At 38.2% G+C, this 22,587-nt stretch overlaps 2 protein-coding genes across 2 annotated transcripts in view; one reads left to right on the top strand and one right to left on the bottom strand.

The window, feature by feature from the left end:
- Positions 1 to 16,212, top strand: part of LOC106139979 (oxysterol-binding protein-related protein 8) — a 38,779-nt gene extending 22,567 nt beyond the window's left edge. Inside the window, exons 10-21 of the mRNA XM_060952221.1 lie at positions 1,631 to 1,776; positions 2,829 to 3,007; positions 3,947 to 4,127; positions 5,840 to 5,936; positions 6,686 to 6,825; positions 7,443 to 7,499; positions 8,519 to 8,644; positions 9,680 to 9,820; positions 12,231 to 12,351; positions 13,438 to 13,480; positions 14,265 to 14,438; positions 15,109 to 16,212. Of these exons, the coding sequence (XP_060808204.1) occupies positions 1,631 to 1,776; positions 2,829 to 3,007; positions 3,947 to 4,127; positions 5,840 to 5,936; positions 6,686 to 6,825; positions 7,443 to 7,499; positions 8,519 to 8,644; positions 9,680 to 9,820; positions 12,231 to 12,351; positions 13,438 to 13,480; positions 14,265 to 14,438; positions 15,109 to 15,346 (1,643 nt within the window). The 3' untranslated portion in view covers positions 15,347 to 16,212. The remainder of the gene's footprint in view (positions 1 to 1,630; positions 1,777 to 2,828; positions 3,008 to 3,946; positions 4,128 to 5,839; positions 5,937 to 6,685; positions 6,826 to 7,442; positions 7,500 to 8,518; positions 8,645 to 9,679; positions 9,821 to 12,230; positions 12,352 to 13,437; positions 13,481 to 14,264; positions 14,439 to 15,108) is intronic.
- Positions 16,213 to 20,579: 4,367 nt separating this feature from the next.
- On the bottom strand, positions 20,580 to 22,088 carry LOC106139978 (putative uncharacterized protein DDB_G0287265). Its single transcript, XM_013341494.2, has 2 exons — positions 22,030 to 22,088; positions 20,580 to 21,598 (listed from the first exon to the last, which is right to left on the bottom strand). Exons 1-2 carry the CDS (start codon positions 22,073 to 22,075, stop codon positions 20,580 to 20,582), a joined length of 1,065 nt encoding a protein of 354 aa, XP_013196948.2. The 5' UTR covers positions 22,076 to 22,088.
- Positions 22,089 to 22,587: the final 499 nt, after the last annotated feature.

The following is a 22,587-nucleotide window of genomic DNA, read 5'->3' as shown; positions in this document are numbered from 1 at the left end:
TCCCTTGTGGGGTAGACAGAGCCAACAGTCGTGAAAAGACAGATAGGCCACGTTCAGCTATTTGGCTTAATGATAGAATTGAGGTTCAAATAGTGACAGGTCGTCAGCTCATCGCCTAAAAAAAGAATCCCAAGTTTCTAAGCCTATCCCTTACTCGCCTTTTACGACATCCATGGGAAAGAGATGGAGTTGTCCTATTCTTTTTTGTACTGGTGCCGGGAACCACACTGCATTATTATTTTACTTAGCACATTTCACACACATTTTCGTCATTGTGGAAATACAACTTTATAATATGCGCAATAAATCATAGATATAACTTATGATTTTTTAAAAAGTAAGCAGTATAGTACTATTTATACCCAAAAACTCCATCGTCAGTTTAATTTTTAATCAAAAGCAATTACTTTTTGATAAGTAGAAGAGACTCAACAAATTTTTTAAACAAGTCGAAGATGAAATAAAACAATAAAGACAACGCCATCTGTTAAAAAGAAAGTGAAGTAACAAAATGACTTGAAATTTTATACAACGCCATCTGTTGGAAGGGAAAATGAGTTATTTTTCTAATTGAAAATGGAACACGATTCCGAAATAATGTTCGCCGCTGTCATGAAGGATAAACCGCCGAAAACGGAACGCAGGCGGTCGAGTATTTTACTCAGGCTACAGAAGAAATTGACGAGACAGTTCTCTGAACCGGCGGCCGCGTTTTCGCACCTGAAAATTCGGAAGTATTCGGCGGACTCCGCAATTCTGACGGATTATAAGAAGAACGGCGTCAGCAAGGAGTCTGTAAAGGATGATATTTTCACTGATAGCGATAAAGGTTTGTTTACAACCAACTTAGTTCTTACAAAAGTTAGGTGGTGTTAGGATCAGCCAATCATGTTACGCTCGCAAATGATGACGCGCTGTGATTGGTGTTTGTCCTTTTACACTTTCTTTATGATGTTTTATTACCTTTTATTTACATTAAGGATGCATCTAGATAAAAAAACAGACCAAATAAATCGAGACTTTGATCAATGAGTTGTCATAATGGAAAATATGAACCAGAATATCTAAAATGTTCTCAAATTTTATTTACCGCTATTAATATTTAAGTACCGAAAGACTTATATTAGCACTATATAAGGAATATGAGTAGAATTGTCTTTCTGGTTTTCATAATGCGCTATTAATGTTTTCTTTAGAAGTACTTTTCTGTTTGGAAATTGTAGAGCTATGATAGTTTAATTTGAATTGAAAATAATAATGCTACAAAAATGGTGGTAATTATTTATGTAATATGCACTCGTAAAATTAAGTATCGCTTAACACCAGCTGAAAAGTAAAATTTGTACTGTGGTCCATATTATTTCATATGTTAATGAACTATTTTTAGTTAGTTTTTTTTTCCACTGATGATTTGCCTTTGCTGAGGTAAAAATTGAGCATCGAAGTAACAATTGAATATAGAATCAAGAACACTAATGAGAGATAGATAAAGTAAAAAAATATATTCTAAATTATATATAAACATTATAAACCACGATAGATTCCTTACATCTGAAGTAATAACCATAGTACATAACATCAAGCCATAGACAAAAGCTAGATGACCACTCAACCCAACCCCACATTCTAGAGTTAGCAGGCGCGGCGTCCGATTCAGACAGCGAGGTGTCCAGAACCGGCATGCAAGTTCAGGAAGACAAGAGTTTGAACAAGCAAGCGATCATAGCGAGACTTGAGAGCCAGTACGTGGAGGATCCTGACAGAGACGTGGGTGCGGTGAGTGTTAATACAAATAATTAATAGAAAATAGATTCAGAATTAGCTAAAGAAGAAGGGTAAGTTTGAGATGACAAAAGTTTGAACAAGCAAGAGATTACAGCAAGACTTGAGAGTTAGTACGTGGAGGATCCTGACAGAGACGTTGGTGCGGTGAGTGTTTATACAAATAATTAATAGAAAAAAGATTTAGAGTTAGCTATAGAAGATGTACAAGTTTGGAAAGACAAGACTATGAACAAGCAAAGGATCATAGCAAGACCTGAGAGCTAGTACGTTGAGGATCCTGACAGAGACGTGGGTGCGGTGAGTGTTTATACAAGTAATTAATAGAAAATAGATTCAGGATTAGCTAAAGAAGAAGGGTAAGATTGAGAAGACAAAAGTTTGAGCTGGCAAGAGATTATACATAGCTAGACTTGAGAACCTGTATAAAGAATATTCTGACACAGACTTTGCTGTGGTGAGTGTTAATACAAATACAAACCATAATTTATTTCAAGAAAAAGGTAGTTAAAAAGTTGCGAGGTAAAGTGGTTCGGATGGATCTATACCACATAGATATATGTAACCTTTTAGATAGGAATAATGGAAGAAGAAGAGATTGAAGGAATAAAATGTTGATGATCCTGACAGATTTTTTTAATTTGCTAAATTTTGAAGCTAAATAAGAGTTTACATAATTTATTATTCTTGATGACCTAAGATATATATGTCTATAATTAGACGCCGCCCGCGACTTCGTCCGCGTGGAAACCCTGGAAGCCTATGGAAGCCTATATGTTATTCTGGGTCTTCAGCTACCTACATACCAAATTTCATCGTAATCAGTCAGTATCCTGATATCCTGACATATTCACAAACTTTCGCATTTATAATATTAGTAGGATATAAGGCGATTTGAGAATTTTGTCAATAGAAGTGACAATTTTAAGATATTAATATAACTTTCATGTTACAATTGGATAGTACCACGTTCTTAGAGAGAATTATAAAGATAACTATAACGATCCATTCACAGCCATTTCTAAATTTTTTTCTCTTACTTCCAGGCCGGAGAATTAGTAGAGGAGGTGGCAGAAGAGAACAAATCTCTACTGTGGTTCTTACTAAAGCAAGTCCGGCCCGGAATGGACCTGAGTAAAGTGGTTCTGCCTACCTTCATATTGGAGCCGAGATCGTTCCTCGACAAACTCTCCGATAATTACTACCACGCGGACATACTGGCGCTGTGAGTTACATTTTTTAGTTACATAGTTATTAGTAATTAATAATTCCTTTTCCTCATACATTCATATAGTCACGTCTATATCCCTAGTGGGGTAGACAGAGCCAGCAGTCTTGAAGAGAATGAAGGCCACGTTCAGCTGTATGGTTTTGTGATAGAAGTGATATTCAAATAGCGACAGATTGCTAGCCCATCGCCTAAAATAAGAATCCCAAGTTTGTAAGCCTATCCCTTAGTCGCCTCTTGTGACATCCATGGGAAATGTGATGGAGTGGTCGTATTCTTTTTTATATTGACGCCGGGTATCACACGGCATTAATAACTAATACTTATTATTCTTCCTCCTGGCGTAGATCCCGGTTACTTCCTCATTTTCCTGGTGAGGAACTCGGGTTGCGCCTTTGAACATGATCCTGCCACCATGCTGCGGTGGCACGCGCGATGCCGTTTTTATAGCGCGAAATAGTATCGCTTTTTTGATTTAGAAATTGAGAAAGGATTTGAACCTGTGAATCCATGTGCATTACGCATTTTAATCTAGTTACTACGATTATGCGGTTCCCGGCACCAATACAAAAAAGAATAGAACCACTCCATCTCTTTCCCATGGATGTCGTAAAAGGTGACTAAGGGATAGGCTTATAAAATTGCGATCCTTTCTTTAGGCGATGGGCTAGCAACCTGTCACTATTTGAATCACAATTCTATCTTAAAGCCAAATAGCTGAACGTGGCCTATCAGTCTTTACAAGATTGTTGGCTCAGTCTACCCCGCAAGGGATATAGACGTGATTATATATATGTATGTATGTTGAACCTGTGCCTCCATGTGCATTACGCATTTTAATCGAGTTACTACGATTATGTCACTGACGCACTATAAAAAAAAAATGATATTAAAAAATTACTGATACATTACCTACTATATACCAATCTTGCGCAGAGCTCAAACCATCGAAGACCCCTACCTCCGGTTCAAATGCGTGCTCAAATGGTACCTGTCCGGCTTGTACAAGAAGCCCAAGGGTCTGAAGAAGCCCTACAACCCGGTGCTGGGGGAGACCTTCAGGTGTTGCTGGAGGGGACGCGATTCAGATTGCTACACGTTCTACGTGGCGGAGCAGGTCAGTGATTCACATCTGAGAGTTTGTTGCGTCAATCCCTTTTGTCAGTGTATTGCGTCAGTCTTTTTCGTCAGTGTCAGTCAAGCCTTACAACCCGGTGCTGGGTGAGACCTTCAGGTGTTGCTGGAGGGGACGCGATTCAGATTGCTACACGTTCTACGTGGCGGAGCAGGTCAGTGCTTCACATCTGAGAGTGTGTTGCGTCAATCCCTTTTGTCAGTGTATTGCGTCAGTCTTTTTCGTCAGTGTCAGTCAAGCCCTACAACCCGGTGCTGGGGGAGACCTTCAGATGTTGCTGGAGGGGACGCGATTCAGATTGCTACACGTTCTACGTGGCGGAGCAGGTCAGTACTACTACCGACAGTCTGTTGCGTCAATCCGTTTTGTCAGTGTATTGCATCAGTCTTTTTCGTCAGTGTCAGTCAAGCCTTACAACCCGGTGCTGGGGGAGACCTTCAGGTGTTGCTGGAGGGGACGCGATTCAGATTGCTACACCTTCTACGTGGCGGAGCAGGTCGGTCTGACAGTCTGTTGCGACAATCCCTTTCGTCAGTGTATTGCATCAGTCTGTTTCGTCAATCCCTTTTGTCAGTGTATTGCACCAATCTTTTTCGTCATTGTCAGGCCGGGACTCCACCAAAGCAGAGATGTGTGCGGTGTGCTGTGTGCTGTGCGAGAAGAGATGTTTTTCAGCTCGCGGGACTCCACCAAAGCGGAGATGTGTGCGGTGTGCTGTGTGCTGTGCGAGAAGAGATGTTTTTCAGCTCGGGTGCGGGGCGTTGAGTGCTCAGTACGCACATCTCTCGTCTCCACTGCGCGTCGTCCGCGCACAGCTCACATCTCCGCTTCCATCGCGACATACAAATATTACACATCTCCGCACAGCGATCTCCACTGAAGCTGAGCGGAGAGGAGACGTGTCAATAACTCAATTCTATTGGTTGTTTAAAAAACATCTCCTCTCCGCTCGTCTCGTCTCCGCTTTGGTGGAGTCCCGGCCTCAGTCCGGTGTAGATACACAGTTCGTGTTGTGTTGAGGACTGCTTGTGGGACGTGGAACAGGTATACGTATGTCAGTCAATTTCGTCATTCTATCAATGTTATCGATCTGTTTTGACAGTATTTTCTATTCGTAGGTCAGTTAATCAATCATAAGTATGTACGGTTTAGACAGTTCGTGTTTTTAAACGAAGACTAAAGGTCCGCTTTTGAATTCGATAAATTATTAAAAGTTCTGCTTCATTCCTAAACACTCATTTGGATTTATATATTTTTTTATATTATTTACATTTTATAAATTTAGTTTATTTTACACATACATATAAACATTTGGTCACGTCTATATCCCTTGCGGGGTAGATATAGCCAACAGTCTTGAAAAGACTGAATGGCCACGTTCAGCTATTTGGCTTAATGATAGAATTGAGATTCAAATAGTGACAGGTCGCTAGCCCATCGCCTTAAAGAGAAATCCCAAGTTTATAAGCCTATCCCTTAGTCGCCGTTTACGACATCCATGCGAAAGAGATGAAGTGGTCCTATTCTTTTTTGTAATGGTGCCGGGAACCACACGGCAATTTATTTTATATTTTATTCTTTTACTCAATTTTAACTCACTATTTGAATCAAGTCTTTTCAAGACTGTCGCCTCTGTCTACCCCGCAAGGGTTATACACGTGATGATATGAATGTATGTATTCTTTCACTTTCAGGTGTCACACCATCCACCCGTGTCAGCTTTCTACGTGTCAAATAGAAAGGGCGGCTATGTCATAGAGGGCAGTCTGCTGGCCAAGTCGAAATTTTATGGTGAGCTTATGTTATTTCATCGTCAGTTACCATCAGATGTGATGGGAGACACATGAATTCAATTTCATAATTTTTATTCATTATTATAGGATACTTCATCACTACATAGTATAAAACAAAGTCGCTATTTTAGTCTGTTTGTCTTTATGCTTAAATCTTTAAAATTACGCAACGGATTTTGATGCGGTTTTTTGTGTATATTTTTTTCCGAATTTTGCACCCGTGCGAATTCGGGGCGGGTCGCTAGTCGCTTAATAATTGTCAAAACGTATGGTTTAACAACATTGGTTGACGTCAAATAAATAACTTAAAACTAAGTTTAATGCCGCTTCCAAGGCGTCAGTGCAGAAGAAGCGGTAACAAACTGCACTGCAGCATTTTCTTCATGGTTAATCCAATATTGAATAAAATAGTTTCTTAGTTTCAGCCTAAAATCTGTGTCTGTTATATATATAAAGAGGAAATATTGGTATTGTTCTATGTTTGTAAGGAATTAACTCGAAAACTACTGAACCGATTTTTATAGAAAAAAGAATAGGACCACTCCATCTCTATCCCATGGATGTCGTGAAAGGCGACTAAGGGATAGGCTTATAAACTTTGGATTCTTTTTTTTAGGCGATTGGCTAGTAACTTGTCAATATTTGAATCTCAATTATATCATTAAGCCAAACAGCTGAACTTGGCCTATTCGAGAACAAATTCATATAAGCTAGGATTTATAACAATACTTCGATGATTCCAAACAGGTAATTCAACGTCGGCCATCTTGGAAGGCTGCGCACGAGTGCACCTCCTCAACTGGGGCGAGACGTACATTACGACGGCGCCCTACGCGCATTGCAAGGGAATCGTCATTGGCACTCTTAGCATGGAGTTAGGAGGGAAGGTAGGTTTTATAACAAAAGAGACGGCCTCTGTGGCGCAGCGGTAGTACGCTTGTCTGTGACACCGGAGGTCCCGGGTTCGAATCCCGGCCAGGGCATGATAAGAAACGAACTTTTTCTGATTGGCCTGGGTCTTGGATGTTTATCTATATAAGTATTTATTATAAAATATAGTATCGTTGAGTTAGTATCTCGTAACACAAGTCTCGAACTTACTTCGAGGCTAACTCAATCTGTGTTATTTGTCCCGTATATATTTATGTATTTATTAAATATATAAACATATACATATACCCTGTATATATATTTTTTGTTATATTGTTATACAGGGTGAATTTATATTTCATTAGTAAATTTTCACACCATGATTTGACAGTGAAACTGAGTCGGTTTGCGTTAAAACATAAAGCAAAAAGCGAAATACATTTAAATTTCCCATACTAAGACCGATTAACTGATCGACCAAATTTGTATGGGAGAGTAAATTTTTTCTTTTACTTTTTGTACTTTGTTTTACTGGAAACCGATTCAGTTTCATTGTTCAAACATGCTGTAAAAATTTCCCCTAACCTATGAAAATACACCCTGTATAATGACGCCACAAAATATTTTATTTCAGGTACACATAATATGTTCAGAAACTGGTTACCAAGCAGACGTCGAATTTAAGTTGAGGGTGAGTTCTTATTAATTCACGTTTTATTAGTTACACCGATGTACCTGCGCAGGAGTCTTTAATTTTGTATGGCGCGAAAATATTTGAGCGGTTGAGCCAATCAGAGCGGGCCATTTGAACCCGCGATTACTGAACTGTCCGCTGTTACGAACGAAGTAGTAGTAGGCGACATTTTGTTATTGGATTTTGAGTTTAATGTGCTTGTAATAAGGTTGTTATTTTATTGAGTTTTCATTCGGTTTGATTCGCCAGTTGTGTCGAATATTGCCGAGACGGTCTCTGGAAGTGGTAGTGCTGTACCCTGGCTTTGCCTCTTGCAGCATCTGCTCCAGGCTTTGGAACTTGGATTAAAATAAATGATACTTACTCAACTCATGCTTTCCATTTTCCACGGCTCCGTCCACGTGTTAGTCGCATTTCGCGTGACCCACCCCCAATTTAGTGATTAGGGGTAGATTTTAGAAAAAAAAAAAAACAGTTTCCAGTATGTTAGAACGCGATTTTTGAACTACATACATACCAAATTTCATTGGAATCGGTCCAGCGGTTTAGCTGTGGAAGCGAAAGAAACAGACAAGCAGACTTTCGCATTTATAATATTAGTGAGGGATTTAAGCTCCAGCCTATTCTTATTAACATTTTTTTTTAATCTATTTATTAATATCTTTCAAGGACACAGACACCGGTTAATTATCAATTTTATTATATTTATGTATATTATGTATTGATTATTTTATTGGTGACGTGTGGTTCCCGGCACCAATACAAAAAAGAATAGGACCACTCCATCTCTTTCCCATGGATGTTGTAAAAGGCGACTTAGGGCTAGGCTTACAAACTTGGATTCTTTTTAGGCGATGGGCTAGCAACCTGTCACTATTTGAATCTCAATTCTATTAATAAGCCGAACCAATAGCTGAACGTGGCCATTCAGTCTTTTCAAGACTGTTGGCTCTGTCTACCCCGCAAGGGATAGAGACGTGACCATGTGTATGTATGTATGTATTATTCTATTTCAGTCCTTCCTTGGTAGTTCGGAACAGACCAACGCCATCTCTGGGCGTATAAAGAAAGGTAAAGATACTGTCGCCTCTCTGGAAGGTTACTGGGACGGTAAAATCGATATTAAAGACAAGAAGACTGGGGTGAGTACTTTGTTAATATATGTACATTCTCCTTATCTCTGATTGTAGGAAACTAGCTGCGCCCGCGACTTCGTCCGCGTGGAATAGTTATTTTGGGCATCGTTGAAGCCCTCAAGGATGAATAATTTTACCCGTTTTTTTTTTTCATATTTTCCATTATTTCTTCGCTCCTAATAGTTGCAGCGTGATGTTTTATAGCCCAAATCCTTTCTGGATAAATGGTTTATTCAACACAAAAATAATTTTTCAATTCGAACCAGTAGTTCCTGAGATTAGCGCGTTCAAACAAACAAATTCTTCAGCTTTATAATATTAGTATACATATGTTAATATAGTTAAAAATCGTCGAAGAGCGTCGTGGTGGTCGAATCGGTAGTGTCCGGTTAAAATGCGTGATGTGCAAAAGCACAGGTTCAAATTCCACCTCGGCCATGTACCAATGACTATTTTCAAAGTTACGTACATTAGTTTGAATAGTAACCGATGCTCTTACGTTTAGAGAAAACATCGTGAGGAAATCTGCACATTCAGGCGACTGGATGTGTAACCATGGATCCAATACGGGTTAAGTTTACCTGCAAAGGTTGCGGAGGTCAGACGGGAGTCGCTTCGTGTAAAAACCTGACTCGCCCAATCCAGAATCCATGGTCAAAGGTCAACCATGGATCCTGGATTGGGTGAATCTTATATTCCTGGGGTCTCCCGCGGGCTCCTTTCCAGAGTGGTCAAGACGTAACCGGGACTAAAGTCAAGAGAGAGAAGATCAATTTAGACGTGATTATATATATATATATACATATATATATATATATATATATATATATATATATATATATATATATATATATATATATATATATATATAATAAAGACAAAAGATTTGTATATCTGTATGGAATAAACTCGAAACGAAATTTGTTACACTGATAGAGAATTTCAAGAAATTCCCTTAGCAATGACAAAGTATACTATTATTCTCTAAATACCCACGGGAGCGAAGCGCCGCTCAAAATATAACCTTTGATAAAATTTAAGGAGGACAGCTGTCTACTGGACGTGGCCGAGCTAAAAGAGCAGAGGATGACGCGATACCTGATGTCCCTGGACAGGCAGGCGGAGCACGAGTCGCAGAGACTCTGGCTGAAGGTCTCCGAGGCCATACAGAACGACGACCAGGTGATCATGCCTTGTTTATTTTTAATTCCATGTCATTTCGTCTCATTCCGTCTCATTCCGCCTCATTCAATCTCATTTCGACGCATTCCGACTCATTCCGTCGCATTCCGTCTCATTCCATCTCATTCCGCCTCATTCAATCTCATTCCGTCTCATTCTGCCGCATTCCGCCTCATTCGGTCTCATTTCGCCTCATTCCGTCTTAGAACAGAGGATGACGCGATACCTGATGTCCCTGGACAGGCAGGCGGAGCACGAGTCGCAGAGACTCTGGCTCAAGGTCTCCGAGGCCATACAGAACGACGACCAGGTGATCGTGTCTTGTTTATTTTTAATTCCATGTCATTTCGTCTCATTCCGCCTCATTTCGTCTCATTCCGCCTCATTCTGTCTCATTCCGCCTCATTCAGTCTCATTCCGTTTCATTCCGCCTCATTCAGTCTCATTCGGCCTCATTCAGTCTCATTCCGCCTCATTCCGTCTCATTCGGTCTCATTCCATCTCATTTCGCCTCATTCCGTCTTAGAACAGAGGATGACGCGATACCTGATGTCCCTGGACAGGCAGGCGGAGCACGAGTCGCAGAGACTCTGGCTGAAGGTCTCCGAGGCCATACAGAACGACGACCAGGTGATCATGCCTTGTTTATTTTTAATTCCATGTCATTTCGTCTCATTCCGCCTCATTTCGTCTCATTCCGCCTCATTCTGTCTCATTCCGCCTCATTCAGTCTCATTCCGTTTCATTCCGCCTCATTCAGTCTCATTCGGCCTCATTCAGTCTCATTCCGCCTCATTCCGTCTCATTCGGTCTCATTCCATCTCATTTCGCCTCATTCCGTCTTAGAACAGAGGATGACGCGATACCTGATGTCCCTGGACAGGCAGGCGGAGCACGAGTCGCAGAGACTCTGGCTGAAGGTCTCCGAGGCTATACAGAACGACGACCAGGTCATGCCTTGTTTATTTAATACCATCTAATTTCGTCTCATTCCGCCTCATTTCGACGCATTCCGACTCATTCCGTCGCATTCCGTCTCATTCCATCTCATTCCGCCTCATTCCGTCTCATTCTGTCTCATTCGGCCTCATTCCATCTCATTCCGCCTCATTCCGTCTCATTCTGTCTCATTCGGCCTCATTTCGTCTCATTCCGCCTCATTCCGTCTCATTCCGCCTCATTCGGTCTCATTCCATCTCATTTCGCCTCATTCCGTCTTAGAACAGAGGATGACGCGATACCTGATGTCCCTGGACAGGCAGGCGGAGCACGAGTCGCAGAGACTCTGGCTCAAGGTCTCCGAGGCCATACAGAACGACGACCAGGTGATCGTGTCTTGTTTATTTTTAATTCCATGTCATTTCGTCTCATTCCGCCTCATTCCGCCTCATTCCGTTCCATTCCGTCTCATTCCATCTCATTTCATCTCATTTCGCCTCATTTCGTCTCATTCCGCCTCATTCAGTCTCATTCCGTCTCATTCCGTTTCATTTCGTCTCATTCCGCCTCATTCAATCTCATTCCGTCTCATTCCGCCTCATTCCGTTCCATTCCGTCTCATTCAGTCTCATTCGGCCTCATTCCGCCTCATTCAGTCTCATTCCGCCTCATTCCGTCTCATTCCGCCTCATTCCGTCTCATTCAGTCCCATTCGGCCTCATTCCGCCTCATTCCGTCTCATTCGGCCTCATTCCGCCTCATTCAGTCTCATTCGGCCTCATTCCGCCTCATTCCGTCTCATTCAGTCTCATTCGGCCTCATCCCGCCTCATTCAGTCTCATTCGGCCTCATTTAGTCTCATTCGGCCTCATCCCGCCTCATTCCGTCTCATTCGGCCTCATCCCGCCTCATTTAGTCTCATTCGGCCTCATTCCGCCTCATTCCGTCTCATTTAGTCTCATTCGGCCTCATCCCGCCTCATTCCGTCTCATTCGGCCTCATCCCGCCTCATTTAGTCTCATTCGGCCTCATTCCGCCTCATTCCGTCTCATTTAGTCTCATTCGGCCTCATCCCGCCTCATTCCGTCTCATTCGGCCTCATCCCGCCTCATTCCGTCTCATTCGGCCTCATCCCGCCTCATTTAGTCTCATTCGGCCTCATTCCGCCTCATTCCGTCTCATTCAGTCTCATTCGGCCTCATTCCGTCTCATTCGGTCCCACTTCATCTCATTCCGCCTTATTCCGTCTCATTCAGTCTCATTCGGCCTCATTCCGCCTCATTCCGTCTCATTCAGTCTCATTCGGCCTCATTCCGTCTCATTCGGTCCCACTTCATCTCATTTCGCCTTATTCCGTCTCATTCCGTCTCATTCCATCCGGTTCCATCTCATCCCATCATGTCTTGTATTATTTATATGACATAGGATATATATATATGTATATTTTTTTTACCATAATTAATATCTGCAGGTGGCGGCCACAGAGCAAAAGACGATAATAGAAGAGGCTCAGCGCACGAGGGCCAGGAACCTGTTGTCGCCGTGGACGCCGCGGCACTTCCACAGGGACCTCGCGGCTGCGGCGCCGGAAGGTCAGTGGTAGTCACGTCACGACATGTCACACTACATACATACACAAAGTCACGTCTATATCCCTTGCGGGGTAGACAGAGGGGACAGTCTTGATGTGCCGGAAGGTCAGTGGGTCATACATAAATACATATAGTCACGTCTATATCCCTTGCGGGGTAGACAGAGGAGACAGTCTTGATGTGCCGGAAGGTCAGTGGGTCACACATAAATACATATAGTCACGTCTATATCCATTGCGGGGTAGACGGAGCCGATAGTCTTGAAAACACTGATAGGCCACGTTCTGCTGTTTGGCTTGATTATGGAATTAAGATTCAAATAGTGACAGATTGCTAGCCCATCGCCTATAAGAAGAATCTCAAGTTTATCAGCCTATCCCTTAGTCGCACGACATGCATGGGTATGAGAAGGAGTGGCCTTATTCTTTTTTTTTATTGGTGACGGAATCCATACGGCAATTTATTTTATTTATTTATTTACTAATTTATGTACACAGATAACATCGAGACTGATAAACACAAGAAACAAAATTACAAAGGTTCTGCTTATTTCAGAAGAAATCTCTTCAATGTGTCTTGTCTCTTCAATGCAATGTGTCTTATAAATTCAAATTCAAAATGTTTATTCATTAGTATGGGACCATAGCGTATTTATCATAAAATATAGTATCGTTGGGTTAGTATCTCGTAACAAATGTCTCGAACTTACTTCGGGGCTACCTCAATCTGTGTAATTTGTCCCGTATTATTTATAGACGAAGAAAAAAAGGCGGACGGAGTGATGCTTGCAAAAATAATGAAGCATCGTAATGGCGGCATTGTACGCATGTGTGAGTGACAGAAAATAAAGTGCTTCATTTTGCCGTATAGTAAAACTCCGTCCGCCTTTTTTTCTACGTTCTAACCAAAATGTAACACCATTGTAACCTGTTTTCACAAAAATAAATTATATTGAATAATTAAAATGTTTTAACTATAGTCGTTTTGTTTTCTAAATAGAAATTATATGACTATTTTTAACAGAAGCCTCATAATTTCGTCCTTTTGCAGAGCAATTCTTAAAAAATATTCTTTTTTTTTTTACAGGAATCACCGACCAATGTTGGAAGTATAACCACGTAAATACAAGGTAAATATTATTGTTGAAACAAAATATTTTTAACTCTGTTTGGTTTCTGAGAGTGCCGTGTGGTTCCCGGCTCTTTGGAATGGGACAACTCCGTATCTTTGTTAGAATTGAAATTCGAATAGTGACAGGTTGCTAGTCTATCGCCCAAAAGAAGAAACCCAAAATTTATAGGCCTATCCCTTATTCGCATTTTACGACATCCATGACAAAGTTGAAGTGGTCCCATTCTTTTTTTCTATCGGTGCCGAGAAACACACGGCATTTAAAAAATCTAGATTATTTGTTCAAGGTATTTATCAGAAAGTATGCAGAGATCGTGGCAAGTGGAAAGAGGTGGTAGTCTCTGCCTACCCCCCCGGGAAGGAGGCGTGATTTTATGTATGTACATACATACATACATATGGTCACGTCTATATCATCACGTTCAGCTATTTGGCTTAATGATAGAATTGAGATTCAAATAGTAACAGGTTGCTAGCCCATCGCCTAAAAAAGAATCCCAAGTTTGTAAGTCTATTCCTTATTAAGGATTTGTAAGCCTATTATTAATGTACTAGCGACCCGCCCCGGCTTCGCACGGGTGCAAAATTATAAATGTTATTATACATAAAAACCTTCCTCTTGAATCACTGTACCTGTTACAAAAAACCGCATCAAAATCCGTTGCGTAATTTTAAAGATTTAAGCATAACAGACAAACAGACTAAAATAGCGACTTTGTTTTATACTATGTAGTGATGTATGTATCTATTTATCCAACCAATACGGTCTGCTTTCTCCCCAGCCCCTGGCAGCCTCAAGAGCTGATAGAGTACGAGGAGGATTACGTCATTCAGAGCACCCTGGGCGGGCCGGCTGAGAGGACAGCTGTTCCTGCCCCCCGGCTCAGGGACCTGCCGCAGAGGTCAGACTCCGACAGCAGAGACGAACTGGTCAAGACTTACTCCAAGGCTTCCACGTGAGTTAGACTCATCTTTTGTATTACGTTCACCAAAAAAATAGTGATGTAAAGCAGAAGAACACATATCGAGAGACGCTCTAAGCTGATAACGATTACGACTTGAGGAAGACAGAAAGCTATCTTATTGTGTCATCAATTAATTTTGACGGCCTCTGTGGCTCAGCGGTAGTACGCTTGTCTGTGACACCGGAGGTCCCGGGTTCGAATCCCGGCCAGGGCATGATGAGAAAACAAGTTTTTCTGATTGGCCCGGGTCTTGGATGTTTATCTATATAAGTATTTATTATAAAATATAGTATCGTTGAGTTAGTAGTCTGAGTAGTCTCGTAACACAAGTCTCGAAATTATGTACTTCGAGGCTAACTCAATGTCTGTCTGTCAACCTCGGAAAGGATAAAGACGTGACTATATGTTAGTATATTTGTTTGTATACACACATATGATCACGTCTATATCCCTTATGGGCTAGACAGAGCCAACAGTCTTGAAAAGACTGAAAGGCCACGTTCATCTGTTTGGCTTAATGATAGAATTGACATTCAAATAGTGACAGGTTGCCTTTTACATGTTTATGTTATGTATGTTTATGCCGGGAACCACACGGCACTTTTGTATCTCTAGTTATATAGAAATATGTTAACATTAACCCTTTTTTTTCGTTTAACAGAAAACCTAATCTGAAACAGACTTTAGTGGCCATCGATTGCTCACTTCGCGACCACACTAATGCGATAGAACGCCTGGCTAAAACCGTAGACGCCCTGGGTGTGACCCAGCGAGCCGCGATGAGGACCCACGTGGGTGCCACCCCAGAGATAGGCAGAAACTGGCACATGGTCGTGGGATTTGTACTGGCCATAGTGCTTCAAGCGCTGCTGAATTGGCTGTTCAATAAAAAGGACTGAAGTGATTGGAACTTTATTAACCTTAAGGTTAGATTTTCGGAAGCGGTTAAGATGATTAAGGTAAGAATTGGAGGTTTGGTGTTTCTTGTGTTTTGTGGTTTTTTAGGTTCGATTTTGATGGTGTATGTAAATGAAATTTCGATGTGACATTAAGTTGATGTTATGTGTAAATGAAATTTTCAAGTCTCACCTAATTTTGTGGTTGATTGACTTTTGGTGGTGTCGATATAAATGAAATTTCGAAGTGATATAAAATATGTTGGCGTTGTGTAAACGAAAGTTTCGAGAATATAACCTATTTCATGACTGTATTAAACATTTTGAACAAAGACGACTAATGACTGAATGTTGTTTCTCTTAAATGTTCTCTTATCTTTATCACTGATGCGAAGCTTAACTCTTTGTCTATTTTTAGTGATATATTACATGATTTCTTTTAATAAAAACATGTCTCTAATAAATGTAAAGTTGTTGTATCCTAAGGCTTCCACTTTCTTCTTGAATGGCATGATAAATATGTGTGCAAAATTAAACTTGAATTGTGAAAGGCGTTTGAATATGTATTTTGTTTAAATTAACGATCTTCCGTCGTCTCCTCGATCCTATTGAATGTATGTGAAACCATTTGTTTCCTGATGTCTTCTTTTACTTTTAAAGCAATACATGAGCGTGTTTACAAAATGAGTTCAATACACGACAAACTAAACATGGTGTTCTACAAGGAACTATCTTCGGACCCTTAGAATTTTATTTGTACTATTTTTGTATTCGAATATTAGTTAACCGCGGGAAATTTTTTTCTAAAGTAAAAATTTTCGTTTACATGACAATTGATCTTGTACTGAGGCGAGTACATAGAGATATAAACAGCTGAGCCCTATTTTTTTTTTTAATTCGACCGATTCCCTATGGGAAAATTTGTTCGTACTGTTCAGTATCGTGACCTTTATGTATATAAAAACCGTGACCTTTCTATTACACACTGTAGATGTTTGACCTCTATACGCGGTACGTTATAGTGTGGACAATGCCTTACATATTACAATTTTGTATTTCACACAATTAAATAGAAACGAAAAAAAATAGATTCGATTTTTCATATTGTAAGTACGAAGTGTACAACGAGGAATTTTATTATTTTTAAAGGCCCTAGCTCAGATACGAATTTTTATTTATACATACATATATGTATGCTACAATATGTGCCTATATTGAATTTTGACATCAAATTCAATTGTAGTAATAACAATTTTTAAATAAGAATTCGTTTTACTTAATCGAATGTTGCCAGTGTATACGTAAACAAAATTACTATTAGTGAATAGATTGATTTAATTGAAATTATTATCGGCCTTTTTTTTTTTTTAATATTTTAATATTATAGGATATAAAATTGATAATTTAATATGTTTTCTACTATTTATTTATTTTATATATATGGTTCGTACAAATTATATACTAGAAAATAAGTTTACTTGCAGTGTCTCCATAGTACTATTTGTTTAATAGAACCTTTTTTTGAAAATAAACCTTTCACATATTACTTGAATGTACCCTTAAATTGAACTTAATTTGTGCGAACCATATTTAATTTTTTTTAATGAATGAGTTATGCAGTTATTATGTATATAACCTACCGTCACTTTTAAATATATTTTTGGTATTATATCCGCTGAGCCTAGGGTTGCCATCTCTTAAATTTGGAAAACCGGACAAGACGCGTGAAAACCCCGGATTTAGAGTCCGAAAGCCGGACATGTCAACAACGTCTTTTAAACATATACAATGCAATAAAAGACATTTGAAAATGTCATAAATCACCATTTTTATTTATTAATTTTTTAAAACCCGGTCTACAAATGAAACCTTCCCCGGACGCTCCCCGGATGCCCTCTAAACTAGGACAAATCCGGGGAAACCCGGACGGATGGCAACCCTAGCTGAGCCAAGGTTATATTGAGTGCACATGCACTTAGTAACCTCTACATTGCGCAGAATGTTTCACGATTAATGTTTTTGCGCCCTTTAAATTGATCGGAACATTTATTTTAAAAAATGCCTGCGAAATTGAAGACATCATGTGTATTGGATTCCAAAAATTTAAATTAGAATATATTGTAACTTGTCCATATATTTTAGCAAATTAGTAATTTGAGCTTGTCACTCGTGATGTTATTAATGAATAAATTAGTGAATAATTATAAAAAATTGTGCGAATATTTTGTATAGATAATTATTAAATTTAACTCGATTGTGTTGAAAGCTCCACTTTTGCCGGAGAGCGAAAGTTAAAAAGACATTAAGAATTTTTTTTTTTTTATTTTGTTTTTATGAAAGTGCTGATTTGATTTTTTTTAAACAAGCTGTAAAATATTTAATAAAGTGGAGTTTCATTACATAATTTTGATTTAATAAATATGTAATAATAGGAAAGAATTCGGAATTTATACCTTACGTATGGTTCATTCTATTTTTACATATTCACGCTTAATACACACGATTTTCACTTCCATTTTTAATTAAATTTTACATGTTGTAAGGTCCAATTGTAAATAGCAAATGAGCGGTTACTGCAAAAAATAAAAATATTTTTAATAATCTATCAAGAATGAATTGTAATTGACTTGCCGCGATGAATAATAATAAATAATTATTGTAAATTGTGGAATAAATTACATTTTCCATGTTAAATAGCTATAAATATATTGAATAGCTTCAATTGACGAGTTATTTTTTCACAATATTTGTATGGTTGCCATGAATTTTTAAACAGTATAAAATTTAATTCGTCTACTTCTTTCAGCTAAAGGCGTTTCTGGTTAAGAAAGTCTCATGGTAGCCATACAAATTCAAAACTCATACACCTATTATAAATTTACCTTTATAAAATTAAAGGAACCTTTTTTAGTATTGTAATGTAAAAATTACTTTAAAATATTGTAATGGAGAGAAAGCGTTACAATGATCGTGGTTATATTAAAATAATAATCTATGTTTCTTCCATTCCAAGATAATAATTTTGTCATTTTGCGAGTGTTAAATGTGAGTAAGAGCATTTGGAGGAATTTGCCGAACAGACTTGTATCGGGCTGGTGACGCAGAATGTGTAAAACGCAAAATGTACACTTTTTATTATTCCAATTTATATATATATCCCAAACTAAAAAGTGCTCTTGATTTTAATTGCATTCATCTTTAATTCTTTCATCATTTATTATATGATTTCATTATAATTTTCAAAGCGTGGGCTCTAAAGGATAATAGATTTACTACACCTTTCAGTATTTAATTTTGTTGAATTAAGAAAAGTTTATAAAAAAACAAAACATAATATTGCGTTGACCTACATGCGTATACCAATTGCGAATTGTACATTTTGTGTTATTTTATCCCATGATTTATAATTAATTAGAGAAAAATATTGTTAATGATTCCTCCAAAGACGGAATCTCAATTGTTTGCATCAAACCTTTGCATGAATTCCGATGAGGTCCAATTGATAAGCGGAACACGCACAGATATCAATGCGGGTTGGAAGTAGCGGGTTACACCAACAGCGGAATGAAAACCAGATGTAATGCAGTTTGAAGCGGGCCAAGTACCAAATTGTAACACAAGAAACTCTTAATCCAAAATCATTATCATTTATTCCTTCAATATGGTTATAATATAGGTCGTAATTATTTAGGTACAGTTTGCTTGAACAGATATTCTGCCTCTGAAGGCTTCGGACAGCATAAAAATAAGCAGCGTATAAAGGCTCTGTCTAGTCTAACAAAGTTTTACGAAGTGGTCACACTGCGGTGAAGCGCCGAAGGCCCGCGTTTCAATTTGATGAATACAATAGATTTATTTTCAAAATTGGATACAAGCACTTATTGACGTCACATAACTTAAATCTAATTATAAATACTACCGCTTCCAAAGCGCACGTGTACAAGAAGCGGCGGAACAAACTACACTGCAGCATTTTCATCGGACGTCAATTTACAAATGTAGATCTCTTAAATCTAAATCGTGGACGAATGGTCGTGGTCGTGGTCATTGTCGACATTAAAAAACATGAATGTATGTACAACTTATTAGGTATGTCAATACGAATGTGTGTGATGTGACGAGTTTGATGTTTTTTTTTAATGTCAAAAAAAAAGAAAACACGCCGTGCTTCCAACCCGCAGTCGCTCACTGTGTGTTACGTTCCGTTCTAGCCCGTACGTACCTACGTCCATAATTCTTTTAAATTTTAGTTTTTGTAAAAACTATATTTTTTTTTGTCGCTTGTCATTATTTTTGTCCAAAATATTCTTAATCTTTCTGGCTTTAGTCCCGGTTTCGTCTGCTCTGGCGAGTCCAAGCACAATTGAATAAAGAAAAAGGAAGCTTCTTCTTTGTATTCAACGTTTTTAGTAGCCTTCTACGGCAGAGAGAAGAGTAGGAGGAATTTTAGTCTGCCGAAAAGCTGATTTTACTATATGTAGTATTAAAAAAATGCCTAGACAGGACGTAAATACCTATGGTCTAATACGGGTTCCCCTGCAAAGATTGCGGAAGTTGGACTTAAGTCGCTTCGTCTTAAAACCTGACTCACCCGAGTCAGAATCATGGTTAAAGGTTTACTCGAAATAGATTTTATTTACAGGAGAAAAACTAGGATAAAAGCCAGGAGAATTAAGTATTTTAAGGGCTGAAAAGTTCCATCGGACGTACACGGGCGAGTTGCCATGTTTTTTTCATAAGTATTACGTCTAAACTGTAGTCATGTTTATACCTAAGGGCCCGAGTGCCGGTCGGATAGTATTCCTGTATGTAAGCATTTAGAAAATCTTAGATTGTTGATATTATCGTTGTTTTATTCAGTGAATTATATATTTTTTTCCAGATTACATGTGTGTTTTATTTTGAACTTAAGCAATCCTATTACCTTTACCGTAGGGATTATTATAGGTCAGTGATTAAAACGCTGGGCTGTCATGTTCTTATTATTTAAAATCGCAAATATTATCTAACTTTATAACTAGTTCTCCTTTCTCACCTCCAATTTTACGTCGTAATCGTTAATTTAACCGAATTTCTTTATAAGATTATTGAAACAGATATTTTTAGGGGTTAACAACAGACCTAAACATTGCCACACTCAAATCAGTTCAGCTACATTTGTATGGAAAATACAATGATGTTATTTAAAAAAAGTTAATCAGTATAATTTATAGTATTAATTTATAAGATATGAACTTTAGTCTGAATCAAGGGAAACGCCTTTAGGACCATTAAAGAAGAAATAACCTAAATTAGGAATGTCTTTTTGTGACCAGTTGTAGTGTTTCGGCAGAAAATATGGCATTCTCATTCGCCTGTTTGCCAGTCTTCTTGTGTCATCGCTATTTTCACCCGAATCTTCCATCGGAGGGTACATTGTCAGTTTATTGCCTTGCAAATACAGTTCTACCTCCTTATCGACATCCTTGTCTTCATCTGAAGCTTTCTTTTTTGCTTTCTTAGTTTTCTTTTTCGTTTTAGAAGTAATTTTATCGGATAACTCACTGAAGTCTTCGTCTGAATCCAAATCTTCTAAACTGCCCTTTCTCACGTCATCATTACTGTCATCAGAAGGAGAGTCGCTTTTTATATCTTTCTGGTTATGTTTATTCTTCACCACTTCAAATCTCTTAGATTTTGTCTCTTCATCATCTTCATCGTCATCATCACTGTCCTCGTTGTAGGATCTTAACGCTTCTTTCAGTCCTACTATCGCTCTCCTGGGCCTGTAAGGTTTTCTCAAAAATCTGAAATCTATGTAATCTTGTGAGAAGCCAGATTTTGGTTGTTTACGACTAATATCGCCGAGGTCTATGTAATCTTCAGAAAATTGTTTCTCTACCCTCGTTAGATCTACAAAGGGTTTTTTCACTACGGGAGTCTTCTGATTTAGAAGTAATTTTAAAAATGGCTCCAGCTCTTCCAGAATATTAAGATTATCGTGCTTAGGCCTTTTAAATTTCTTTTGAAGTTTTGGTGATCCATAAATGTTGCCGAATAATCTGTTTTGTTTAGGAGAAATTTCTATCGGTTGAAGGTTTGCGGAATGCTTAAAAATAGAGAACAACTTCTCGGCATCAGCTTTCCCTGGGTCTCCTGATGTGACCGGATTGAACGTCAAAGACTTTTTATCTATGGCCAGGGATAATCTGTGGACATCACCGTCATTGGATTTTGTATTGATCACGTAGACTTCAGCGCCTGAGACTGTGACAGCTGGAAAATATATGATGATACATTTTAAGTATTACGAGAAAACACCTTATTTCTTAAAATTTGAGAAACGAATGAAATTGTCGATTCGGAATTATCCAGTTATCTACTCATTATTATTACATACATATTGACCAATTTCTAATTAATGTTTTTAATTCTAACACTTCCAACTACACCTTTAGCTTAAACATGTATTTTAATTAAAAAGAATTACAATTATGGAACAACAGCATTTCTATTATTTCGTTCTTTATGTTATGTTCGGAAATAAATAAAGCTTTGTACTATAATACTAATAAGTAGCACCTTTGTACTAGAATTGCTGTAGTAAATGCTTCTGTATATAATTTTGTGTACATAAATAAATAAATAAAGCTATCCTGCCTAAACAATCCAATTTGGTTAGGACAAATAAAAAAAAAGATACGTACCATAAAATCGTATCAAACAAAGCAGAAAACATATAGCACCAATCATTTCTCCTTCTATATTAGCACCTCATCGCGTAAAAATTTTGATTAAATTACCTACAATGGCTTTTCTTATCGCTACCTTATTAAAACTAAAAACGTTAGAATATACGTCTGGTTGTATACAGTTTTAAATATAAAAAAAAAATCTGTTATATTTTTAATCTACAACACATTATATATACATGTACTTTAAAGATTAGATTTAAAATTATTCTAATTAATAAAAAAAAAATCTCTTTTTAAATTTATTTACTAAGATTTTTTGAATTACTTGTCAAATTACTCTTTACTCATTCAGTGTAAATTTTTATTTTATACATAAATTACTTAGTTATAATTATTAATGCAGCTTCATTCAGATTATTGTACGTTATTGAACATTAATAAATTTAGCAAAAATTTTCAAGCAAATATTATACAGTTAATATGCAGTATTTTCACGTGAAGCCGTAAAACAGTAGGTAGTTAACGTAAGGAAGTATTTATTACGTCATAATACATATCTGTTCACGCATG

Source organism: Amyelois transitella, chromosome 28 (assembly GCF_032362555.1).
Source record: "Amyelois transitella isolate CPQ chromosome 28, ilAmyTran1.1, whole genome shotgun sequence".
Classification (NCBI taxonomy): Eukaryota; Metazoa; Arthropoda; class Insecta; order Lepidoptera; family Pyralidae; genus Amyelois; species Amyelois transitella.
This window is presented reverse-complemented; position numbering and strand designations above follow the sequence as displayed.

Coding starts and splice junctions, on each gene's coding strand:
- LOC106139978 (XM_013341494.2), bottom strand. CDS start 22,075: ATGATTGGTGCTATATGTTTTCTGCTTTGTTTGATACGATTTTATG. Junction 21,599..22,029: donor TTGTTTGATACGATTTTATG/GTACGTATCTTT, acceptor TATATTTTCCAG/CTGTCACAGTCTCAGGCGCT.